Source organism: Athene cunicularia (assembly GCF_003259725.1).
Source record: "Athene cunicularia isolate RWA chromosome 19 unlocalized genomic scaffold, athCun1 chr19_part1, whole genome shotgun sequence".
Lineage (NCBI taxonomy): Eukaryota > Metazoa > Chordata > Aves > Strigiformes > Strigidae > Athene > Athene cunicularia.
In genome coordinates this window covers 6,540,461-6,565,691 of record NW_020799124.1, presented here as the reverse complement: position 1 = coordinate 6,565,691, position 25,231 = coordinate 6,540,461, and the positions used below count along the sequence as shown (strand labels likewise).

The 25,231-nt window shown below is 40.6% G+C and overlaps 2 protein-coding genes across 5 annotated transcripts in view; one reads left to right on the top strand and one right to left on the bottom strand.

Moving 5' to 3' along the window:
* Positions 1-235: 235 nt before the first annotated feature.
* On the bottom strand, positions 236-25,004 carry LOC113487272 (merlin-like). Of its 4 annotated transcripts, XM_026861778.1 has the most exons (20): positions 24,685-25,004; positions 23,646-23,752; positions 20,357-20,605; positions 18,756-18,873; positions 16,928-17,053; positions 16,480-16,602; positions 12,757-12,840; positions 11,930-11,998; positions 11,627-11,709; positions 10,322-10,397; positions 9,749-9,886; positions 7,995-8,069; positions 7,110-7,223; positions 6,541-6,663; positions 5,759-5,976; positions 4,759-4,861; positions 3,925-4,052; positions 3,173-3,323; positions 2,280-2,489; positions 236-1,282 (listed from the first exon to the last, which is right to left on the bottom strand). In XM_026861778.1, the coding sequence occupies exons 3-20, from the start codon at positions 20,362-20,364 to the stop codon at positions 1,247-1,249; spliced, it is 1,983 nt and encodes a 660-aa protein (XP_026717579.1). In that variant the 5' UTR covers positions 20,365-20,605; positions 23,646-23,752; positions 24,685-25,004; the 3' UTR covers positions 236-1,246. The 4 variants fall into 4 exon arrangements, with proteins under 4 accessions (XP_026717579.1, XP_026717580.1, XP_026717578.1 ...); XM_026861779.1 differs by lacking the exon at positions 23,646-23,752; XM_026861777.1 differs by lacking the exon at positions 24,685-25,004 and having other exon boundaries at positions 23,646-24,054.
* Positions 25,005-25,144: 140 nt separating this feature from the next.
* The window catches only part of MRPS17 (mitochondrial ribosomal protein S17), a 3,481-nt gene continuing 3,394 nt past the window's right edge, over positions 25,145-25,231 (top strand). Inside the window, exon 1 of the mRNA XM_026861679.1 lies at positions 25,145-25,216. The gene's annotated coding sequence lies outside the window, so the exon portion shown is untranslated. The remainder of the gene's footprint in view (positions 25,217-25,231) is intronic.

Below are 25,231 nucleotides of genomic sequence, written 5' to 3'. Positions count from 1 at the left end.
ATTTTGCCCTGTAACTATCACAACTGGTAGAGGTCTGAGCACAGAGATGCTGCCCCTCTGGGCTCTGACTCTTGCAGCTGGGTACTGAGGAGATTTGGGTGTTTGTCCTTAGAACTGGTCTTGTTAATATTATCATATTGACATAGGATTCACTTCAAAGCAGTTACAAGCAAGTGGAAATCAAAGCTTTTTATCAAACATTTTTCTTAATCTTAGCCTTTAGAATAAGATATTTAACATTAACATTCATTTTTATATCACATGTCACATGCTCAACTTTGCTAATACTTTAGCTACAGCTGCACATTGGCTGCTTCCCCAGAAGTCCTCAGACTGAAGATTTATGGTGAAACAGACACAAACACACACAAAACCAGAAAATGCAAGTAGGTTTTACTAATGAGGCAGGCATTTTGCTGCATGCACCTCTCCATGAGAAGTCCAACTTTAGCAGACACAATAGCATCTTTTGTCTTTTTCTAATTTGGAAGCTGTATAACACAGGACTGGGAAACAAGGTAAAGTATGCAAAGTGAGTGGCAAAAGCACTTGATCTAGTCAGAAACTGTAGAGAGAACAGAAGCTTTTCCAAACAAAGGATTCCCCCAGGAATGAGGAGGTATTTCAAGATGTCCACTTCTGGAATAAAAAGCTGAGATTTCTCACAGAGAAATGCAAATCAATAAACCAAGAAATGTTTGGTGAGGAAAAGGAAAATATTTGGCAGGCAAACACTAAAATGTTGAGCAGAGCTCTGTGGGAGTCATGTCCCATGGACCAAAAAACCAAAACCAGGATTAGTCTATCATATAGGTAAACACCAAGATCACATACAATTTTCTCATCCCAGACACCTCCCGGACACTTGCTGCCTAGCATCCTTTCTATAAGAGTACCACATTGATGAGTTGGTGTGTAAAAACACCTGAGGGAGGAAGGTTTAGCAAAGTAGAAAGAGTTTCTTCAAAAGTGCATAAGTAGTAAACAACACTCCTCTGGGTTTGTATGTTTACCATTGTACCCAAAGACACCAGCCATTTGAGACTGGTAGTTTTAGTGCTCCCAGCTTATGTTTGCTGCTCAGAAGCTGAACAGCACAGCTCTGACTATGACTACAGTACCATATCTCTTATGCTGTTGACTGTCAGACAGAGCTGTGCAAGCGTCCTCCTTGTATAGGTGCATTTTGCAGCAGCCAAAAAGATGGCCAGCAGGTTCTACCAGTCTGGTAAGGAAATGAGACACTTCAAATGTAGATCACATCCGAGTCATGCTGCTGAACCTACAAGTAAATCAAATGGGAAAAATCAGTTTTGCCCTGAACTCCTACACTAAAGCAAAGTAACTCCCTTTGGTCCAGTTCTTCCTTTACCTCTGACGCCACAGCCTTTTGCAAGATTTTCTGCAATAGCTTTTTCCTTCTTAAAACAAGCATATTTGCCTTACCCCTGCTCTTTGGATTAAATTAGTCATAAAAGTTGATTGTTACTTGCATTAGAAAGAGCCGCTTCCTCATCTGTTGTTACACTCAGTTGTGTTCCTTCTAGTTCTAAGCACAAAACCCTGAAGATTCAAGTCTTCAATGTTATATACTAGAGCCTCTAACTGATCCTAAAACCCCCCAGTTTTCTTCATATAAACCAGCAAATACCTTTACTTCCAATGCCTTGCACAATTAGCATCACCAAGAGAAAGCCAATTTCCTTCCCACTGTTCAAGACTGCCCTGCCCTTACAGTTTTTCTTGAACGCATACTAGAGTCTCCATTCCAGTGCTATTTAAAAGCAGGTTGTTTTTTCATAAGACCCAGCTCATTAGCTCTTTGGGACTCTGACAGGGAACACACTAGAAGAAAACTGAACTGCTGGAAGTCTAGGCACTTACTGGTATCTTACTCCCTCCCCCTTAAAACCAGAGGACAGGCACGTATGTTTTAAGCTCTCCATACATGGGAGCACATGCTTATTTCCAAGCCTGGCTGATACAAATAAAATTTAACACAGAACCTCCTACTGCATAGGGGCATCTGTTTCATTTACTAAGGCTTACAGCTTTGCATTCCAGCTTAGATCATAAGTGAGAAAAAACAGGTAACTGAGTTATAAACAGTCCCAAAGGGTGTGCCAATGCCTGGTCTCCAAACTCATGCAACAGCCATGCACTGATTCCTCATCTGAGAGGCTGTGCCAGAGCCAGACAAAACAGGTCCCTAAAGCCAGACATTCTTTACCTCTCAACTTTTAGTCAACATTTGGGAATTTACTTACAAATCTGATTACCTTTATAATCTGTTTTCTGGTTCCTGTGCCCACACTGTTAGCAACCAAGGAATTTGCTTGAAAAGATGACTTTTCCACTGGCACTGTGTGCTGAATTTTGTTGGTACAAGGCCAGCTGCTTGTAGTATTTAACGAGTAAGCAGAGAAAGGTCTTTGAAGATTTATATCCAATGAATCTCCAGTTTCAAAGGTTTTCATCCATGATGGAGTCTTCAAAAGAAGAGAACACATGGAAGTTTAATGCCCTCTCTATATCAACACTCATTAAGCCAAAAAGAACATCAGATGCATAGTCTGAAAAATATAGGCCATCTTCCCTCATAATTCTTCCAAGCCTCCCTTCTCTCTCCAAAAGTGTTGACTCAGAGCCATTTTTACATGTGGAACAACCTGGAAAGACAAAACCAGCCCTATTCTTCCACTGGTTCAGGAAGAAGCTGGAGTGTTTATACACATAAACTTATGATGAAAATCTGGGTTTAGCTCCTCAATGCCTTAAAAAAAATACACCGAGACTTTTATGATTTTTAGCAACCACAAAGCACAGGAATGAGAATGTAATGCAAACTAATAGGAACTACATTTAAATGTATTAAGTTACAACAATTTAGTTTGCTCCAAAACCTTAAACCCTTACTGTGCTACTATAACCTGTAAAATCAGATGATTATTTTTTGCTTATGGTACCAGTATCCCACCCAGGAAAAACTTCCTGGATTTTGCTTTGACAGGAATTTTCATTGTCTATGTTCACACCTCTAATATTTTACTATCAAGGGTACTAAAGCACATGCCTTGAACTGAAATACAGCAACTACCTTTGGCACACCCACACTATTCCTTTTTATGGTTCATGCTGAAAAAACTGCCAGGCAAGTGTTTAAGGTACATACATTTCCTAAAGAGCGATCCAAGGATCCCAGGACTTCATTCCAATGAGAGTAAAGCCCAGACTGTTTTTCTTCTAGTTTCAAAGCATGAATTTCAGACTTCAGTTCTTTCAGTCGATCTTCGAATTTTCTGCTCTTTTCTAAGTAGTCTAGCCTGTAGTCCACACATTGGAGACAAGAAACTTATTGGCATGATATAGCTCAAGAACAGGTGTGTGTGGATGGAGGAGAGAGGAAGTTATTTGTTTTATTTTAGTCTTTTGATAGGGAAAATGAAGTCTGGCACACGTCGGCCTAACTCCCCTGGCCCAGTGAGAAGGGGGTTCTCTTCCACCCTTCAGCATTCACACACTTACTACCATTTTACCAAGCATTTCCTTCCAGACCCAGAGGAAAACCCTCTCATGTATTAGATCAAAGCGATACCATACTTCAACACTAGAGGGAAGCTTCTGTCCTCTAACATGCTGCTACTCTGGCAAAGTACTTTGTCCCTGACATAATGCTCTTCAAGACAGAAGGGTTCCGGACTTGTCACGGCTTAATGCCACCAAAACACTCTTTCTCTGTGTAAATAGCTAGTTTTACCCAGACATAATCCACACCAGCTCAGTAAAAGGCCTCTAGCCGTATGTACATGTAGGAAGTCATCTTGAGTTGTTAGAAGGATGAACTGTGATTCCCAGAGGTATTTTCCTTTCTGTACTTTCCATTATTAACATTTCCATTTATTTACACCACAAGAATACTGATACCTCTCTCTCTCTATCTCAAAGGAAAGTCTCTTTAGGTCAATGTCCTTCAAATCCAGTTTTATGGATCCTTTGTCAAAGTTGGCATCTCTGGTGTCAGCTGGCGAATATTGTGGGTACTTGACCATGTGCTGAAACATACAACACAAGCACTGTCAGTAAAATCTGATTGTTTGAATATGTTTATCTCCCCAGCTTCTGCAAGAATGCCATACCAAGCCATTTCGTAAGTTACCCATGGATTCTGAGACACACAGACACTCCTGCAGCCCTTCCCCTCTACCTGAGTGGCCCCAGATGAACTGCTGAAGTCCACATCCCACATATCCAAAGGGCAGAGTAGTATCCTGGCTGCACTGTTCCTATTTCAACAGAGAATGGAAATCCATTCTCAGCAAGACTGGAGCAGAAGAGGGAGTTGGGGCACACAGCTTTAGCTCTGCCTTCTTGCTGTAGACAGCTTCATCTGCTTTGCCTTAAAGACACTCACAGGCAATTCACATGCCAGGACCACACAGCTGGCTCACAACAGCCACCTCCACAAAGTATCACCTGAGACAGCACAGAGTCAGTATTAGGCATGAATGCAGGCAAGAAGCTCTGCTCCCCAAGTCCCAACACCAGTCCTGTTTTTAACTTTTGTTTTACCTTTAACATCCTGACCCACTGCCCCAAACAAATACAACTTCCATCCTAGCTACACTGTATTCAGGCACCAGGTGGTTCCATAGGTGTTTGTCCCCCAGCCACTACTCAGCTTGATGGGAGCTACAAAAATGCAGTCAACATCTGAATATCCATGAAGATGAAGTGGTGCCCAGCAGAGTAGAAGCTTACAGGATAATTAAGCCTGGTTATGTCTAAGAGTTTCTGCTTTGCTTTCCGTTCAGCCTCTCTGGCTTCATGCAGATCTTGTTTCAGATGCTCTGCTTCCTTGGCTCTGTAAGACAAATAACCTGACATGAATGGTTGATGATTTCCAGTATAAAACATATGGATTTCAGAGCTATGCACTTCATTAGCTTCCAGAGAACAAGATCCATTACTGTGATTCCTTTACCCAAAGATACTTGTGGTAGGATGGTCACAGAGAACTAACTGGACAGAGCATGACATGCTTTCAAAGAAATCCTGCACAAACTGGCTGAATTAACATGTTTTTTCCTACTCCTAATTTCCATGGGCTCAGTTATGACCTGCTGATACAGATTCTCTAGGCTGTCAGAGATCCTCCCTGAGGTAGGGAGAGGTGGAACATAGCTGCTCTTTATTTTGACAAGATTTTTGGCAGTATCCTAAACCAAGCAGAAGGCCCTTAATAGTAAGGTTAAACATCCTTTATTAACATTGGTCTGGTCTGCTCTGCATCTTCAGACAGCACAGTGTTATGGAACATGCAAGCACTTAGAGTGGTTTATATTCCACACAAGCTTACCTGGTTTACACTTCTCAAAAAACTGAAAGGGACAAAAGAGACCATCACTTGGTATTGATGAATGAAAAAACAGCCTCCTAACTCACAGGATATACAGGTGGATAAAATTAGATAGCGTTATCAAAAGAGCACTAGCTACCTAGCTAAGTAGAATGTGCTTCTATATTCTGGATCTTTAACACTAAACATCACTATAGCCTTGAATCTAATTCTCTGTAAAATTCTTGACTCTCATCATAACCACTGGTACCAGGTGGAACAAACAAGATATAAGAAAGCGTAGTCACTCCGAAGTGTTGCTTTGGGAACAATCCCTCCCTCATGGGCTTAGCTCTGAGAAAAGCAGCACTCTCCACCCAGGCATCCCACTAGGGACCATAACCCTACTCAAGCAACTCTAACCTCCGGTCAGACTCCTTCACCAGCTTCACTGCTATCAGCTCTGCCTCCCGCATCTTCTGCTCCATCAGGCGTTTCTCCTCCTTGGTTTTCAGAGCTGTGATCTCCAGCCTCTGTCGTTCTTGCTCAGCTTCTGCAGCATTCTGGGCCAACAATTTTGCCTCTTCCTCTGCAATCTGAGCTTTCTCAGCCAGCAACTCAGCTGCTTCCTGAGATCGGAGCTAAGAGGAGACAATTTTCCTTAATTACCTTGCAAAATCACCCCTGCAGACAGTCAGGAAGAAGACATCCTTCCCCAAAAGATCAAGTGATAAAATATTATCCCTTAAAATAAAAAGTATAGTAAACATAATGGTAGGACCTGGTGTTCCTCCTCTGCTCCAAATTCCCTAACTTCCCACCTCTCACCTCTACAAAACAAGGAAGCACATTTGCTTAGAGTTGGACAAAGACTTCAACAAAAAATTGAAGTTGGCCCCTTCAGTTGCCAGTGTACCATGCCCCTTTCAGTTTCAGCTCCAAGGTTGCTTCCTTTCTTCCCTCTTTGCCTGAAGAAATTACTGTGAACCAAATACAGGGAGTAAAAGGATCACAGCAAATGAAGGTTATGGCAGATGGGAGTTTTCAGTTATTCCAGCGTGCCCTCTCCACCCATGGTCAGAAACTCTCCAGCCTTGCCTGAGTCATAATTCATGTCTCACAGGAACCATAAGAAAAAAAATAAAAGCTTCTAAACCAAGAAAGTCCATCAAGCACAAGAACATTCAGACTAATACGCTACTCACCAGGGCCTCGTTGGCCTGCCTGGCTTCATCTTCCAGCTGGAAAAGACGCCTTTCCAGCTCTTCTTTGGCTCGCTCAGCTTCTTCTCGGAGCTGCTTCTCCCTGGCCAGCCTTTGATTCTCCATCTGGAAATAGAATGAGCAATATCATTCTATTTGTCAGTTTGCAGCAGAATCTCATCTGGGCCTGAGGCAGCACCACAAATGAATCTAATGAAGAATGAACTGCTCTCTAGCTGGTGTACTGCTATTTACCAGAGATGCAGTGCTGAAGCTGCTTGCACTCTTCAGCTCTGCACTCCTCTGACAGGTAATACTGGTTATTTCAGACTGCTGGGAGAGCATTTGGATTGATTTGTTATGTACCCCAAATCTTTGTAATCACCTATTCAGTTTCACAAACATTACTTACATCCTCCAATGCTGCATACACACTAGAGCTGTTCCCACATTCAATCCTGCTGCACTTTCTCACCTCCCACACAGCATATTGATGCAATGCATGGACAGCAAGGGCACCAGCTGGAATAATAATCGGTGTTTCCAATAACAGACAAGCAGAAAGAATCTACCTTTTTTCTAGCTTTTTCTTCCCTGGCTTGTGCTTTCATTTGCTGGATCTCTATTGAGTCCACTTTTCTTCTCCTCATAAACAGGTCGTGGTTTCCAATGCACAACTGCAGAATCTGGATAGGAATAGCAAAGCAAATGTGATTTTGATGTACTCGTGCACCAGCCAGAGGAACAAAAAACCCCACACTGGCCTCACAGGACAGACACTGACAATTCTGACTTCAGCACAAGTGCTGGCAGTTGCTTCTCTGAGAAAATCAGCACCCAGGACAGGCTCATACCCATGTACATAATAGTTTAGAAAAGTCCATAACAGGATGAGTGGTTCCTTCTGTCCTTTATCCCTCTCTGGTTCCATTTTCCTGAATAAGAACAGGCAATAGATCTAGATCAAGAGTACACAAGATGCAGCTGTGGGAACAGTTATCTGTGATGGCCCTTCCACAAGCTTACTGAGAAGTGACCCAATCCCTGTGGTGGTTGTGTTAGGAAGCAATCAATGATGAAACAGTTAACCAGCTGATTAGGTCCCTTCCTTGCTGCTTCGCCCAGAAGAGAGATAGCAACTGATTCAGAACCCACAGTAGCCAGACAAGCAGATGCTGCATTGGCTTTGCACCTTCCCATATGCTACATCCTCCCCTCCCAGCACCTGGATTTCCCTTTGTGATTTGGGCTGTCTTTCACATCTTGCTTTCCACCCATCATCTCCCCTTTGCAGAGGACAAACATATGTACCCTGACTTCCCAGGCAGAGCAATCCTCAGGAAAACACATGCAGAAACTCACTGCTCCTTGGCCCCTCCATTGGTTTTACAAACAATATTTTTCAGTCAGATATCAGTATTACCAGGCTCAGTTTTAAAGGAAAGCAGGACACGTACCAATTTGTTCACTTTGAGTTGAGAGGAAAAGAACTTGAAGACTTCTGCTTTTTTGTCAAGAGGTTTAATAGTTAACTATACAGGCAAAAGAAAAAAAACAAAACAGTGAGAAAGACAAAAACCAAAGCTGAAACTATTAATGCTAATGCAAACTTTAGCCTATCTCCATTTCCCTCCAGGGAAGATGTGATTTAGGCCACAAATGTGGGCAGAGTGATGCAAAAATGTTTTGCTCAAAAGAATCAGAATCAGGGCTGCTGTTACACAAGTTCCTCATCTGCTCCCATAGCAGACCCACTCTGGTGCCAGTTTGGATGGTGGTTTCCATAATAATACCACCTGTGCATTGCACACTATACTAAGAACACAAACAAATATTTGTTATCCAGAAAACAGAATACCTTACTAATCCTCAGAAGTCATATTCTTAAAGTCAGGGAGATGTCAAACACCTCTCTGAATATCAGTCATTGCAGGTGCAACCAAAACTTATCAAGGACCTGAAGGACTTGTTCTTCTGACCATCAGATAACAGTCCTGGAGCTCCTGCTTTCTTTCCAGAGGACCACAAAGGGCTTTGATGCTGCCAGATCAGTACACACTGTTTCACTTCATATGTTGTGCTCAGTTTGGCTGTATAACAAAATACAGCTCCATTCTTTAAGATCCTATTTTCTGTGACTCATGGGTGAGCTAACACTACTCCTATAATTCATTTCCCATGTAATGTATAATTTCAGGCCATCTGAGTCACCAAGATCATAATGTCCTACAGCTCGTTTCACCCCGTAGGTAACAACTGGTTGAACGCATTGCCTTGTGAGGAGCAGGGCTGTGAATGTGTCACTCAATACAGTGAGGCTTTAATATAGGGCTACCCAGTTTCCCAGTAACAGGGAGTTAAAGCAGTTTATTCCTAGACCAAAGGGGAAGTTTAATGTCATGCAAAAACATTTTGGAGGCAGAACTCCCGTAGTCTGCCCTGCCTGATTTAATGTATGCACATCTACCTCCAGACAGCAAATCTCATCCTCTGTTTTTCAAAAGACCCACAGAAAATGGAACAGGCTGTGCTGTCCTTTGGCTGACAAATTCCACATATTCCAGTACCAATGTAGTTTTTCTGGGTTTGCTCTTCTGATTATAGCTTTCTATGTAGCCACATTTGTAATGAGACTAAATTTCATCTACTCCGCACTGTTTTCTACAGTTGAAGGCTCTGAAATCACAAGTGAAATTGCAGGGGTAAGGTTGTGCTGAAGACTGAAATCATGCACTGGCAAACTGGCAGGATTTAGGCAGAAAACCATGTATGTCTCCTGCATGTCTCCTCTTGCCACTGTGCTTCAAACCTCATCTACAAGGACAGTTTCTGCACATGAAAACAGCATTAAGTGTTTATGGGTCATCTAATTCCTGCTGAGATAACTGAAGAAGCTAGTCACAGTGGCATTCATATCTATGTTTTTCAGAGATCAACACTTGTTTTGCAAAGGACAAGCAGTAGGGAAGTAACCAGAATAGAGGGCTCAAAGTTTAGAGACTCAGATCAGCCTCTGGCTCCTAGGGGAACCAAGGTTATGCAGTGCATCTGAAAGGCAGGTCTGTTATTTTTATTTTTTGTAACAAAGCTTCCTATGATTTTCCCCTTCTCCCCCAAATTATTTAAACAGAGACAGCTTTCAGCCTGTTCCAAGAATCCTAGTCCACACCCATGCCCATATAAAAATAATAATATATCAAAGCCATCATACCTCTTTCTCACTATAGGAAATGTTTCTGATAGCACTCCACTCAAACGACTTGTTCGGAGAGAACCTGTTATTAATACTGTAGATATGGATACCCTTGGCATCAACTCCAAGTAGGAGATCTGTATGGTTTTTATTTTGCTAAAAAACAATAGATATCAGTAAATGCCATTTACAGTGACATTAAATGACACAAAAGAACCACACTTATTTTAACACATTGATATTTATCTGTATTTTTAGGAAATGGATGTTTCTGCAAAATACTATGAATGTTGTCACTGCTAGCTAATAAACCCAGTCCTCTAGGTTGACTATAGCAGCTCAAACTTTTTCTTTCTTCCTATTACATACCCAGAGGTACTTGAGACTTTTGTCAGATGGTCAAGCATTAATTGTTTTATTCACCTACTTATTTAGCAGGCAAGTAAAAATCAGGACAATCAGTCCACAGCCACCAGCAGCAGGGAAGAGCAGCAGTCTGAGTCAGAGTCCCACTTCCAAACTCCCTGGAGGATTTTAACAGGACAGTACCATCATCTACAGCAACTGAAAACTGCTAAATAAAGCACTTACAGCAATTGGGAAATAGTTGACACCATACATTTCCAAGTCTTGGGCAATTTTCAGGTAGTTCATCTCAGCTTCATCCCTAGAGAATAAAGCCATGGTTATACTTGAAGATTCCTTTCCAGTCTTTCTCTCCTAGCTGACTCTGTATTTCCCACTTAGAACAGAACAGACTATCTGGTCCTTTGTATCTTAATTTTGCCCTCTTACTCTCAAACAATAGAAAAAGGATAATAAAAACAGCATCTCTACAGAATAAAGACAGTAAAGCAGTACCTATTTTGAATCATGTATAGTGTAATCTTTATTAAAATTCAAGTCTAGTCTTATCCTTGTGTTAGTTTTGCCACTCCATCATATTATGTCTTGGAGACCTACCCTACCATTGTTTTCCATGACTTGAGGATATTTCTTTCAGGAAATAGAGGTCGTTGAGAAATGAGACCTGAACAAATTCTAAACAGAACTTTGGGTAGAGGCCAAAGAAGGATGAGAATCTCCACCCACTGTTCTTTCAAGGTGAGGCATGAAAGTCCTGATGAAAATATTCAGTAAAAATAGTGCTAAAAAGCATCTAGAACAGCCAAAGAGAAACTGAACTGAAATATTCAGAAAGGCTGCCTCTGGGTGCCAACAGCTCCTACTTCTTGTTTAATTGCATTTCCATACATGCTGAATGTCTTGAAGTAGCTGAATGTCCACATGCACTAGCACCAAAAGTCAGTCCTGGAACTATGATGGCATATCTTTACTGTTTTTGTCCCTTGCTAGGTATGCTGACACCCTTTTGTGCCATGATTTTCACAAGGTATAAAATATATCAGATTCATTTTATTCTAGGGTGAGACTGGTGTGGTATGGCTCCAGAAAGGCAGCTGCTCCACAGGTCAGACATGCCAGTAACTCCCAGGTAGCTAACAGCCTTAAATTAAAAGGCTGAACTCTCAGGACTACCTGCAAATTCAACACAACACAGACTTTCTACAGGAATTTCTCTCTGCTGGTATACATGAACTCTGAGACAGTACTCCTGATTTAGATACATTAGGTCAAGCAGCTCCACAAGAGCCCTCAGCTTTTCTGTTCACTTCAAAGCAAGTCCAGTTTACAAGCACTTGGAGCCCTACACAAGACACTTTACCCCATATGAGTGGGTGTTTGTATTCTTAGTTATAAATTAATCTATTAACATCACATCTTGCAAACAAGTATTTTTTTTGCTCACCCTACAAAAGTCAAATTTCACTGAATAACAAATAACCAGTTACTGAAATGTATGAGATTTCCAAAGAATTAAAATTATTTCAATACCTGGCGATACCCCTGTGTTCAGCATACCAAGCAGTAATCTTTTCTTCCCACATCTCTGCTGTCAGCTGATACTGCCTGAGGACCTACAGAGAAAGGAAGGAGTTTGGTTTCCTTTGAAGATACAAATACATGTACTGCTTCCCCCAAACAATGTGAATGCAGCAATGCAGTTCACAGCTCGGTCACTTTGCCAAGTTCAGGGTAGAAGCAAACAATATCTAATGCTCTGGTTAATCCCACAGCAATACCTGTGTGGCAAAAAGTAGATTCAACGATTTGGTTTTATACAGAATAAAGACTTACCCTTTTGGGTAAAAGTTCATCATGGGCTAGAAAGCCTGGCTCATGAAAATTCGGGTCATAGTCACCATACTGTCCCAAGAAAAGATAAGATTTGTTAGATGCAGGACACTGAAGAGCTTGTTACTTACATAGTTTGATACAATTGCTTGAGACAGACTTTGGTTTTGTTCTCTCATATACAGGGTAACACAAACAGGTTCTCTCCATCTGAACTGTCCACAGAAGTTAGTTTCAGCCTTTGTGCTATTCGCGTGGCTCCAACACAGCCATAAGGTGGCCTATAACCTTAGACTCCAGTCCTAGCCTGCAGTTCTCAGTAGCAGCAGATCTGAAGGAATCTCTGAATCACAGGCTACATTCAGGAGTGTAAGCTCCCCTACTCCTATAGCCTACTGCCATATAGGCTGGGCTGCTGCAGAGATCCAGCCCTGCTAAGAACTTGTGTTCACCTCCTGCCACTGTATAAGTTTGGCTCTCAGTGGCATAAAGTGAACTATGTTCTGAGAGATACTACGTCCTTCCAGAGAGCGCTCTGGTATCAGCACCTGCCGTATCCATGGACATTTTTTTAAAACAGGAAATAATTCTAGCTGGGAAAAAGATTACATTAAAATGTTAGGTCCAAAAAAATCCCCTAAGCTGCAAAAGCATAGCATATAATACCAAAATCCTTGTAGTGGCATCTAATGTTTATTTTTCTAGCTGTGCCTGTACCTCCCAGGATGACCTACTTTAATAACAAATTTTAACATTGCTGTGTTTTACACATCACCATGTATGTTGGTTAAAAAAAAAAAAAAAGGAGTACTAGAGTACTACGCACAAACCTTGGCCTGAACAGCATAAGAAGCCAGTAAAACTGTTGCTTCTGGAGAACAATAGATTTCCTCATTCAGTATTTGTTTCTTAACCTAAATCAAGAGAAAAAGGGAGCAAGTTAAAGAAGCTCAAAAATCAGGACTTATGTCAGGCTTGAAATGAAACTAGACATGCCCAGACTATAACTTGGCACCAAGCATCATCATTATGAATTAATAACAGCAACAATAAAATGGCATTCAGAAACACAGGAAGCCTTTACTTAGCATTACATTTAATGGAAAAAAACCCAAAACACCAACTTTTGAAAGTTAAAATGTCTTAATTCTAAATTCATAGAAATGCCAGTCAGCTGTCTCCACATATTTATATAAGCCCTGAAAAAGAATGTGTTATAAAACATGAATTTTATTGTCTGTACTTCATTCCTTTTAACAATTCTTTTTTCCTTCTTGCTTTGGAAAAGTTAGCTTTAAACCATCGAATTTTAGGTTGGAAGGGACCTCTAGAGGTCATCTAGTCAAAGCAGGTCCAACTAGACCCGATTGCTCAGGTCTATCCAGCTGACTGACATTGCTAAAGACAGAGACATACTGCAAACCTTAACAGTATGTTCTTAAACTTTCCAGAATGAGAGAATAAAGGAGACCCCACAAAGGGAAGCTGACTAATAGAGCACTTATTCAGTTACAGTGGTCTAAGCAAAACAAAAACACAGGGGCTTATTAAAAATAAAAGCCTAGTATAATTGGCAAAGATTCTTTCAACACTCATGGTGCTATCAAGATCAGAGGTGTAATAATCTGTAAAATGTTCCTTGATTTTTAAATCACTTGCATAATTTTTACTTGAAAACCTAGAGGGAAGGGGAAATTAATCTTTACAAATCCTCCTCAGGTGTAATGTGTTTAGCCTACTAACACACACAATACAAAAAAATTTTGCATAATACACAGTCTTAACATTTCCAAAAAAAAAATTACTTGAGATAGCACTGAGCTATCTTTACAAATATACTTTGGCACTGTAAGTACTCTGAACTGAAATGAACCATCAAGAAAGTTTTTCTTTTAAATTTAGTCTCTGGTGAGCACGATATATGAACTTGAGTTGTAGTATAGGGAAAATTCTTTCTAAGCTGATAAAATGGAAAGAATGAAAAGACAAGACTTCCAAATTGGAAAGCTCCAACTTTCATACTCCATGGTGCAAATCATACGTTTCAGAATTTAGAACAACTTAAGATACATCCCCCATAAGTGTCTAGGTGTTTTTTTCTGATCAGTTCAAGGACATTTGGTTATACTATTTTGTGAAGGAGCAAACTACCTAATCTTTAAATGGACAACATTTAGCTTTAGTCATTTACAGTTATTCACATATTTTGTAAAAAGCTGTTATGCCATGTTAATTTGTAAAGGTCTGAATACTCAGTAGAGCTGAAATCTGTAGGCATCCAGATGTCTGTACATGTTTTTCCTATTAGCATCCAGGTGTGATCTTAAGTTCTTATAGTCAGGAAACTTTGCAAGTTCAAATTTGTTTCAGTCTTGGTTTTCTACTTTGGAATGAGAAGAATTTGCTAATTGCATATCTGCTAGTCAAGGCAGGTTCAAGAAGAAAAGAAAAAATCAGGATAAAAAGACTAGGAAAAGAGTCCCTCTCATTCCTTTCCAAAATTAGCTTACAAATCAAACTGCCAAGTGGTTAAGGGTTCTGGATGAGGTTCTAGTTAGTATATTAACCCTTGGAACAACAGCATTTTCCCATTACTTCATTAACACATCCTCCTCAGAGAACAAGTGTATTTACTGTGTTTGTTTACAGATGCAGAATGAATTTATTTCATACATCCAACCTACTTGCACAGACACATACTGCTGAAAGCTACCAGGATAAAGCAACACACCAGAAGGCTGTAACTTGCAGAGCACTCCACAGCAAGTCTGAAGAGAAGCTGGATGTCACTGACATTGGAACAAACAGCTGACCAACAAGTGACCATCCAAAACTCAGTGCTTCTGTACCTTTTCCTACAGCTACAGCCTGTTGCTGCAGCTATGGAGCCACAGCATAGCTATTCCTGATTGACACATCTTTATTTTGATTAAGAAACACTGTATTCCAAGAATCTGCTCCTTTATCTATATTTTAAATGCGGCTAAGAGAACACTAACAATTTCTGGGACAAAAGAAAACCAAGTGGCAAATAAGAAAACTACCTCTGCAAAAGCTAATAGAACATGCATGGAGATAATTTTATTTCTTTTAATGGCTTCCATCTCCTGGAAATTTGTAAGTTTGTAAGAACCACCATGGTGTACAGACCAAGCTGTGTTCACTCAGCTAACAACTGTGCTCTTGAGTACAGTACTGCTGTCCCACAACAGCTATGGCAGAGCTGAATTGGGTTCTGTTGTCTGTAATGAGGATATGTCAGGGCTGGGAATTTATTCTGCTAGCATGGGAAGGAGGCATCCAGCTCAGTGGGGTAGGGAAGACAACTCAAACTGGCTAATTTGACTGGCAGTCAGTATGCACAAGTCTGGACATTTCAGAAGACTACCATCACCACACCAAGAGAACAGCACTTCTCATCCAGGTCCTATCAGACAACATGATGTCTCCAGACTTTGTCTTTAAAAGAATCACACATTGTGGTGAATGTTCTGTTTGAGTCATATCTGTGCATGCTGCTCCACTTCTTTTGAAACTTGCTAGATGAACAGGCCTGTATTTCAGAATGGCTATCAAATTCCATGATCTTTTTTTCCCTACAATCCAAAATGAAGATTTAAGGACAGGTTAGGGAATCCTTGTTTTCTAGTGACTGTGCCTTCTACAGTCGCACAACAACAAGATCTCCCAGTAACCACCTGGACTATTTTTAGGAACTTGCAAGTTTTAGTTTCAGGGATAGGCTGTAGTCACAGGTCTTGTTCCATCTGCAGCTGATACAAGTGAAAAAGCTTATTGTCCCCAACTGCTTATCACCATTCCTTCCCTCTTCTCCACCTTCACAACTGCAACTGTAATTGCTCGTGTAGTCACTCCCACACACAGCATGTACGTCTAATAACAGGTCTCTTCTAATTCTGCTCATTATGAAAGAACTAGGTTAGGGAATGGTTACACAAGAGGTTACACCAGCAGATCTAAGACAACGATGACAAGCAGCTGTTTAGACTCTCTTCATCCAATGTAGCTGCAGCCAGAGCAGACCAGATGACAGTCCTCAAGATAGCTTCTGAAGCTGATAGAAATGATGGCTTCACTTCATACTTCTCAGCACTGACCAGGCAAAAGCCTCACAGTTCTTCAAGCAGTGACAGCCTTGCATGGATTTTTTTATTAACACATACTATAGGAGCAAAACCAGTTTGGAATACCCCGATGTGGAATTATCACCCAAACTGCTAGGTGTAAAAGTCATTTTGCATGAAACTACAGGTCTCAGCAATTTAACTCCCTTTCCTAGCACAAGCAGTAAGAGAAGTCATCAAGAGAACAAAAACACACAGAAAGCAAACAACATTCAGCTTACTAGTACACAAAACCACAGTAGTCAGGAGAGAAGTTTATATTTCATAAAAATGAGCTCTTTAGAGACACTGATACAACTGAAGCCAGCAGAATTGTTCTGAGACTAACAGCTGCCAACAAGATCAAAGACAACACAAAAGGACTGGGGTAAATACAGAAGGAATTCATGGTTAAAAACTGTTCCTGACCTGAAGGAAGAATAAATGTTGGGTAATTTCCTGTAATAGTTCCTCTTCTACCTTCTCTGGGTAGAATTTAGCCAAAAAATGAAAGCTAAGAGGATCTTCTTTGGGGATTTCTTGATCTAAAACCTGTTTACAGATAAAATAAAATCAGCAGCAAAAATAGTACATAAGTATCTCAAAACAATATTCCAGAGGAAAATCAGAAAATAGCCTTTTAGAAGGAAGGACAATCCTGAGATTTAATCTAATAACAATCAGTGCATATAGTGGCAATTGGTGTGTGATATTTCAGGCCAAACATGATAGAAGCAAACACCACAATGAACTTCACTGTTAAAAAAATTATTCCATCTAAAATTAGGAGTTGTCATGTAACATTTCTTTAGCTCCTGTGTTAAAAATAAATCTTTCCTTAAGTGGAAAACTGCCACACTTATTTTGTTTCCTATACCTTTTTGTCCATCTTCAACCAGGTGCACATTCCTTTTATTGTGTACTGCAAGCCAAAGAACCAAGTCTCCCTTAAACCAAGTGCTCGGCACACCAGGTCAAACAAGTCCTTTCCCTTCCACTTCATCTAAAGGGGAAAGAAAATTAAGAAAAACAGGTATGTCTTGAATGAATTCGCTACATTTCAGTCAAACTAGGCTACCATGGCCTTTCTCTCTCCTATGAGCTCTTATTTCACCTTTAGCTTTTCAATGAAATATGCCCACTGCTGTCTACAGCAAAGGTGCAATAGTGACAATGCTCTACCTCCGCTTCCTCTCCTCTGGGGGAACTCTCACAGAGCAGCTGTAGTCATTTAAGCACAGCATCAAGCACTTTATGAGCACAGGGAATGATGACTGTACTATTGATTTCCTAGAACAGGGCAAGGCTTTATTAATACTTGTAAAAAACTTATTCAATAGTTTATACAAATTAGAGACAGAGGACAGGGGAAATAAAAGGAGTGTCAGGGAACAGTGTAGAAATGCCAAACAGTGAAAGCAAATCCATCTTTCACATACCTCACCTATTTCAGTGGCACCAAGCGAAGCCTTTATGCTACTTTGATTTAAATGAACAGGAGCCTGTCTTCTAGAATCATTTAGTAGCCTGGCTCCATAGAGAGCAAACTTTGATTAAAGGTCCTGAAATTCACACATATGATGCCTCATTTTTTCACTGAAGTGGCTGCACATCTGTTTCTTCTAGTTGGCTACACATTAAAAAGATAATTTTGTCTAATTGCATGGGTCAGCCACTAAAAACTTAATGGCAAAAAACGCCCCAACAACTTCTAGGCAATAATAATTCCAGCAAGAGAGTAATATTTGGTGAGAAGGGAGAGAGCAATGGAAGGAATATATTAAGCTGAATTTAACAAGGACTCTGATCTCCAAAATCAATTTTTCTAAATTTTCACAGCTCTGCCTGTAAGTACTTTAGATCAGTAAGTCACAGAAGAGCACTGCTTGTGACTAATCTATTCTAAGGGACCTAGTAAAGAAAATAAATGCCCCACAAGTCTCATTAGAATTGCCAGTTCCACTGGCATCTCAGTTTTCTAACTCCTCTTCCCAAAATAGCTGTCTTTTTTTGCTTTTGCTGGATGATTAGGAATTAATCAGGCACAGTTCTGTCTCCTCAATAGTGCAGCTCAATTCATTTAGCGATTGATCACTTGCTATTTGTGTTTTCTTCCATATTTTTCTGCAGTTATGATTTCTCTATCCAATTTACTAGACAGTTGTAACTAATAGAAGAAAAGCTAGCTTTTTCATTTGATCATTCTTTTCTGTCCAGAGATAAACAGCCATTGTAGTAGTTAAAGAAATAAAGTGGAGTTTACAAATGGCAAATCTAAAGAGAATGTCCCAGATCAACTGTGCAAAGAAAAGCACCATTCTAGTAATTATTTTATAAGCAACATCTTAAGACCAGCTCTGATCAGGCTTCTTTATCCAAGCTAGCAGTGTCTTAAAGAGTTGCATCACTTCTGAAAAAATAATTTTTGTGGAGAAGTAGATATACTTACAAACAAGCCCTGCATCATGTGCTGGAATTCTTAAGAAAGTAGGCCTATTGCTAATCTAGCTGTGTCAGTCAAGTGGATTTCACAGAAAGAGCTTTAAATTCTGAACAGTACTCAGAGTAAGCAATCCAATGTTTATAAAAATAACAGATCAGTTTTAAGACTATCTATGAACTGATAATCTGAACTTCCAAAATTTATATCTTACTAATACAAAGGTCAGCCTCCATCTTTCTAGCATTCTGCTGAGGACTCTTACCTCACAGCTGAACTCCATTTCAGCATCCACTGTTATAATTTTGACTTTAAAAGTCCTCGGTTGTTTCTTCTTCAGGCCTCGGATGGACATATCTTTTAGTTTATGGGGACAGCCACACCTGAAATTGAATATGTGTTACATTTAAGGCTGGAAATTTAGTAACAGTTTCTCGGCTAGATTCCAAAGTAGGATGAGTCCAAACTTGCAGAATGAAGTTGCCTTTAAATATATATTTTTCTCTCCAAGACAATAAGAAAGGATATTGAGACAAAAAATTTAGTTTCACCTTTAAATTTAGTTTGCTCCTTAAAATAAATTGCCCCAGAATGTCATTCCTGACTTTCCTCAGACCTCGACAAACACTGGGTTCCTACAGCACTAGAAAGAACATCATCCAGAACTTCTATTGCAAGAACCAGGGGCTTGCCTGTCACTGTGGCTGAGGACACCTAGGGAAGCTCCAACCCAGCCCTCATGCTCCACACAATCACCCATGTCCCTGCAATTCAGCAGTCTCTTGCAGTAAAACTCTGCAATGAATGGATTTTTACAGTTTCATAAAAGTAATACCTGGCTTTTGAATAATGCCAACAGAAATATGACATTCCTCACCCCTTTTACATATCCAAGCAAAATTTCCTTTCCTAAAGGTCTCTGTGGCATGTACCAACAGCAAATGCATCAGTGGAAGCCCCACTTGTAAAATGCACAGTAGAGCACTACATCATGCAGAGCAACACCTTACAGTATTAAATCCAACTCAATCCTCCTTTATCAATTATGGCTCCTTGAGCAACCAACCTATTGAGTTTCTTTACATGAGATCCTACCTCCCTGAACTGATACAAGTGACAAACATATGCAATGAAATTAAGTTGGATTTACTGTGTTCTCTTCAGCATACTAATTCACAATGATGAATGTTATTTAGAACAGAAATTTTCCCAGTAGCGTTCTTGTGAATTGAATTTAATTGTAAAGGAATTTTCTGTAGGCTTCTGTAAAAGTCTTCTATTCTAAATGTAATCAACTGAAGAAAACTGATGAGACATGCGTTTCCACAGCCACAAGGGTTTTGTGGATACCATTCAAACCAAACATTGAAAGTTGAGGTTAAACAATAGCGTGAATCTGCACTACGCAGTTCTCAGATGTTTATTCCTGAACACTGGAAATCAGCCTGTAATTTTTTCTTCTTATTATTACTTTATAAAATGAACAGCTCAGACTTGCACAATCTAGTTAGTATCTGTGAACTATATAGGTCAACAAGAGACTGAGGCGTTCTTGGTTTCCTACAATATAAAACTATTACAGTGTGGCAGACTTCCAATCTCTCCTTACGGAATTCCAAAATAAAGTTCGTTTCAACCAAAAAGTTCCATTTGTCTGTACCTTCCAGGATTTTGTAAAGTATCTTGTCCCCTTCTTTGCTTCTGGTGAGCTCTAAACTGGCTTGCAAATGTACTGATTATTTTCCACTTACTTTGTATATGCCCCTCATCCAAAAATTTCAAGCTAGCTAAGAGGTAATGTGTATATGGAAGTTTTTCTTTTCAAATTGGAGGGAAATTAAAGCAGAGAAGAGATGAGTTATATACCAAATCATATGGACATCAGCAGCAGATTTGAGAACAAGTACTTGAGACAACTCAGAGTGGGGAAGAACAGCTCAGGAAGAAATTCATCTTTCTGACACCATTGGGACCAGCCAAGGAGTTGTCTCCCTCCAGTTGGCTCTGGTAAAGCTTCTGCTGAAGTCTTGTTCAGTTTGGGGCAACACACTTCAGGAAAGATAATGGGCTAACTGGAGAGAATCCAAAGGAGAGGTCCAAGGGTTAGAAAATCATCTGCAGTAAAATCAAAGTACTGGTTAGTACAGAGAAGTGACAAGTGTGATGGGACATTATAACATCTGCTCTTCATGACCACAATGCTCTGGACAAGGAATAATAAGCTTAATTAAACTGCAAACAGGTTGCACACTGAAAAAAATTCACTAAGAACATTATGATGCTGGAAAAGCATAGTATGAAATTTTTATCTTTTTGAACTTCTATCCAAAACAGGGTAACAGTATCTGCTCCCTCTGCAAGACTGGAGGGAAACATATGCCCTCAAGACTGCCCAAGCTGGTCCTTCTGTCGGTACCTGCCACCAGTCCCAGGAGAGGCCAGTCTGCACTACTGAGAATCAGTGTAAGCCAGGGTAGTTCAGGGTTAGGCATGTCCAGAGCCCAAATCCCATCACCACCAGGGCACCCCCTTGTCCTCAGGGAGTACTGTTTTAGAGAAGTGAAAAAACAGATCTTGCCACAAAGTGTGTTTTCTCTATAATTTAGGCAACACCTCAGTGCACACTGCTGAGCGCAGGTCCTTTTCTATTTAGCATAGAAAAGTGTTTTCAATTAAGGGGAAAGGAATATTTAAAACCAAAAAATGACCACAGTAGTATGGTGTAATGTAACCACAGTAATATCGACAAGGAGAGAATCATGCGAAGGCATCCAAACCAGCAGTAATTATTCCGGTAATGTTTTGATTTCTAATCTGCAAGCTGCAACACAGCTAACAGCAAAATTATATTTTAACCTGTTACATTCCAAAGGTCTTTCCTGTCCAGTTTTCTTCAAAAACAGGGATTTACTGGAAATAATTGTACCATTGGATACAGCAGTTAAAGCATAAGAACTGAAAACTACTATGAAATTCTGTAAACAACCACTTCTATTAGTTCTAGAAGAAACATCAATGGCTGAAGACAAAGGAGAAAAAAAGCTTCGTAATTCGTTTCTAATATGTAATTTGAAACAGCCAATTGAATTAAACAGGAACTTGGAGTTAAGGCCAGTATAGAACATTCTCAAAAAGTTTCATATGGAAAACGCTGAACAGATAAAATTGAACAACTGCAGAAGAATGTATTAATTTTCTCAAAATATGTCAAAAACACCAGAGCCCTTCATTTTGACTTTGAAGAGCTTTCTTTTTTCTTGTACAACCTGCTTGAAACGACAATATAATTTGTTCAACATTTCCAATAGCATTTTTTTCCTTTCCAGAATTTTTATTCCATGGAAAAGTACATTCTGACTCACAGTGAAAAGACATTTTTGAATATCGAATTTTCCCAAGAAATGTAAACCACATTTTAATCAATAGCACTGGTAAAGAAAGAGAAGAGGCTTTCACACTGAATAGCTTAAATGAATGTCAGATACTGACAACATAAGCAAAAACACTTAACAGTCAAGTTTTTAGAAAAATAACTTTTCCAAATAAGAGAAGTCTTACTGAATAAAACAATCTGCATTTGCAATCTTTTGTTTAAATGCAAAAGCAATTCGCTCTCTAGATCCCTAATAGCAACATTTAACTGTGAATCATGCGCAACGTGTTTCGAGATAGAGTTTCTGTCACTGAGCTCCAGTGATTTATTTCTGCAGTTGCCACAGGGATGTAAGCTCAAGACCCAGAAGCAGCAAAATGCAATAGATCAGAGCATGTCATAACCTTACCAAATAACACATTAATCCAAAATAGGGCGGGGTGATAAAAGATTCCCGTCCAGCCCAAATCTGGGAGCAGATAGTTCAAAAGCTGTGAATGTCCACAGCTTCTCCTGCACCTTAGGAAAACCAACAGAAAGATGACAAAAGTTTGCTTGATGAGGGGAACTGAAACACAGGGATGAGGAATATAATTTGCAGGAACTAAATGGTCCTGAGTCCGCCTTTTAGGGTGTTCATGTCCAAGATGAAAGAGTTGACATCTACCAGCCCTGACTGGATTACAGTCCTCCCCGTTCTTGACAAGAAATTAGCACCTGAGCAAAACGTGGGGGTGCAAGGGAAACTGGGAACAACAGGCAATAGCAAGAATAACTGGCAAGGTGACTCTTGCAAGGACTGATGCTTATCTATATCACAGCACCAGATGCGTTACACCACTGTGCTGCACACTACTGAAGTGGGAGATACAGTAAGTGGTATCTGAGGTGTGGGTATCAACTGAAAAGTAGAAAGGGAAAGAAAATAAAATCAGCATTCCCCAAAAAACCTCAATAAATCCACCAGAATCCAGTACATAGACAGGCATAGAAATACATAAAGGAACAAGCTGCAATTAACCTTCCCAGGAGTGAGAGTTTAATTTACTTTCCGTTTAGCATTTCCAAGGTGAATGGATGGTTTGTAGGGCTCTCCACAGGATATAAAGATTTCCCTTCACATGGCACTTGCTCTCAGTGACAACTGTGCATGAGCTATTACCATCCAATCACCCTCAAGTGAAAAAGCATGTTTTCACACAGACAAAAAGCCAGCAGCACGTTTTAAGGTGAGAAACCTCTCTTATACCCCCTCAAAACAGTCTGCCTTTAAGGAGCAGCACAGGACCAGCAACTGTACAATCTACCAGCAAAGTTCTTACACAAGCTGGAAACATAAAACCCCTGGGAATGCAGCGTGGTTTAAAGAAACAAGGTTTAGGAAGTACTTTAAGAGCCACCAACAGAAGATGCTTGAAGCATCAACTGCAGAAGTGTATTAACATAGACACTTACTACAATTTGAAAGTCTCCTGTCATTGCTGAAATATTTACTGCAACTCTTAATTGCAAATTCCCCTGATTCATTATCTTTCTCCTGGTTCTTGAATTTTTATACTTCAGCTCAGAAATTAATGCAAGCAATTTGAATGCAGACAATACAGGAAAGCGTTGTGGGCTTTTTACAGTTGTTGACTCACACTTCTGCCTGTACTCCCTGCCCAAGTAACAATTTAAGCAAAGAATTCACAGCTTTAAAATGGGTCAGGAAGACAAACGTTTTTCTTACCTCTCAGTCTAAAAAGAAGTTATCTAAAGTCACTAGTTGGTATCAAGACTTACCTCACAAATCATTTTCTGGACAAAGATGAGAAGAAAGAAATTATTTTTAATCCAAAAATCCGTATTTTTCAGCTGACATCAATATCCAGCCCTCATAAGTTCTGCCACTGAAAATAAAATTCAAGAACAACTTTTATACTTGATCCCCTTTCCTTTGTTTCCTATGAACTGCAGCATGTTAGCGCCCTCTGAAAAATCAAAGAATTGCTTTCCCAGGTGATATGAAAGGCTCTTAACCATTTCCTGCCTGTGCCAGCAAGACTCCTCCCAACTGCTCTCCACTATAATTCAAGCAATAATGCACTAACGTAAGAGACACCCATGAATCTTGACTTGGATGTCTGTAAGACCCAATAATGAACTTCCAAATAACTTCTCTGATAGCATTTGATCAAACTATTTCAGCAGTGTCTCCAGCCACACAAAGAATAGCCTGCTTTCACTATACCCAGCCACCTTAAAAAGGGAAGCTGCACAGTGTTGTCTTATTAAGTAAATACAATTCCATACTTGCCCTCTTCCTGTGATGAAAGATGATGGGACAATAATGCCTAGAGAACAAGCCTGAAAAGTGGGCAGCTGCCAAAATACATGCCAGCAGAAGATAAATGAACACCTTTAAATGAGACAGGGATGGCCTCAGCTTGAAGTCATAGGAACAGAAACCACAAGCTCATGAGCTGCCAGTGCTGTCCCAAAATCAGAGTTCTTTTACCCAGCATACCTCAAAAGCAACAGCAAGGTCAAGTTTTTTTGGACATTATTCAGTTCATAAGTTTTTTTTCAACACTCCATTTTAGATACACATTTACAGAGTGGATTTTCTAAGCAAATGCAACAGGCCAGCTCTCACTTCACACATGTTAGAATTATTTAAAATTTACATGGAAATCCTTCAAGATTTGACTCATTTACATAACAGCAGGTGGAAGAAGGCATTTCACAACACCCCACAGCCAAAGACTGTGCTGACAGTCAGCTTCATCCCCTGGAATTCAGAGCATAACACAGTCCCTCAGCTCTCACACCTCTGCCTCACCTTCTTCCAGCACTGCCAGACTGAGGCCTGCTGTGGATTGTGTCCAGCCCCACAGCACAACATCTTGCTGCTGAACATGGCACCACCCAATCGATTATTTATACCAAAAATGCGGCAGAATTCGGCTACAAGAGCCCACAGGCACCAGAGGAAGCACAGGTCTCCCCTCAGACAGGGCCTCCCTGAGGAAACAGGGCCCAGGCTCACAGCCAGCATCCACTCCCCAATCTTCCATGGTTACAGGCCTAGGTAGGGCCCCCTGTCGCCTAAGCAAGGAAAAAAGCCGCATTCCCAGAGGACTTGGTCTCGCTCCCGCACGCTGAAGCGGGCTCAGACTTCACCCCGCCACTACCCTCCCTCACCCGCTCCTAGAGGCGGGAAGCGGGTGCCTGCGCCTTTAAATCCCCCCAGGCTCCTCCCTCCCCCGCCGCTGGCCCCGCCCCGCTGCCGCGCGGCTCTTCCGGCCTCGGCCCCGCCCCTTCCGGCTCCGTCCCTTTAAGGCCCCCGAGGCGCGGCGGCGGCGGCGTTGCCGGTGAGCGGGGCTGGG

What these genes read in the sequence shown, in the direction of transcription:
- LOC113487272 (XM_026861778.1), bottom strand. An exon ending in CTTATGCTGTTCAGGCCAAG is followed by an intron (nt 11,999 to 12,756) that starts GTTTGTGCGTAG and finishes TTCTTGGGACAG; the next exon opens with TATGGTGACTATGACCCGAA. An exon ending in CCAGAAAACAGATTATAAAG is followed by an intron (nt 1,283 to 2,279) that starts GTAATCAGATTT and finishes ATTTACTTGTAG; the next exon opens with GTTCAGCAGCATGACTCGGA.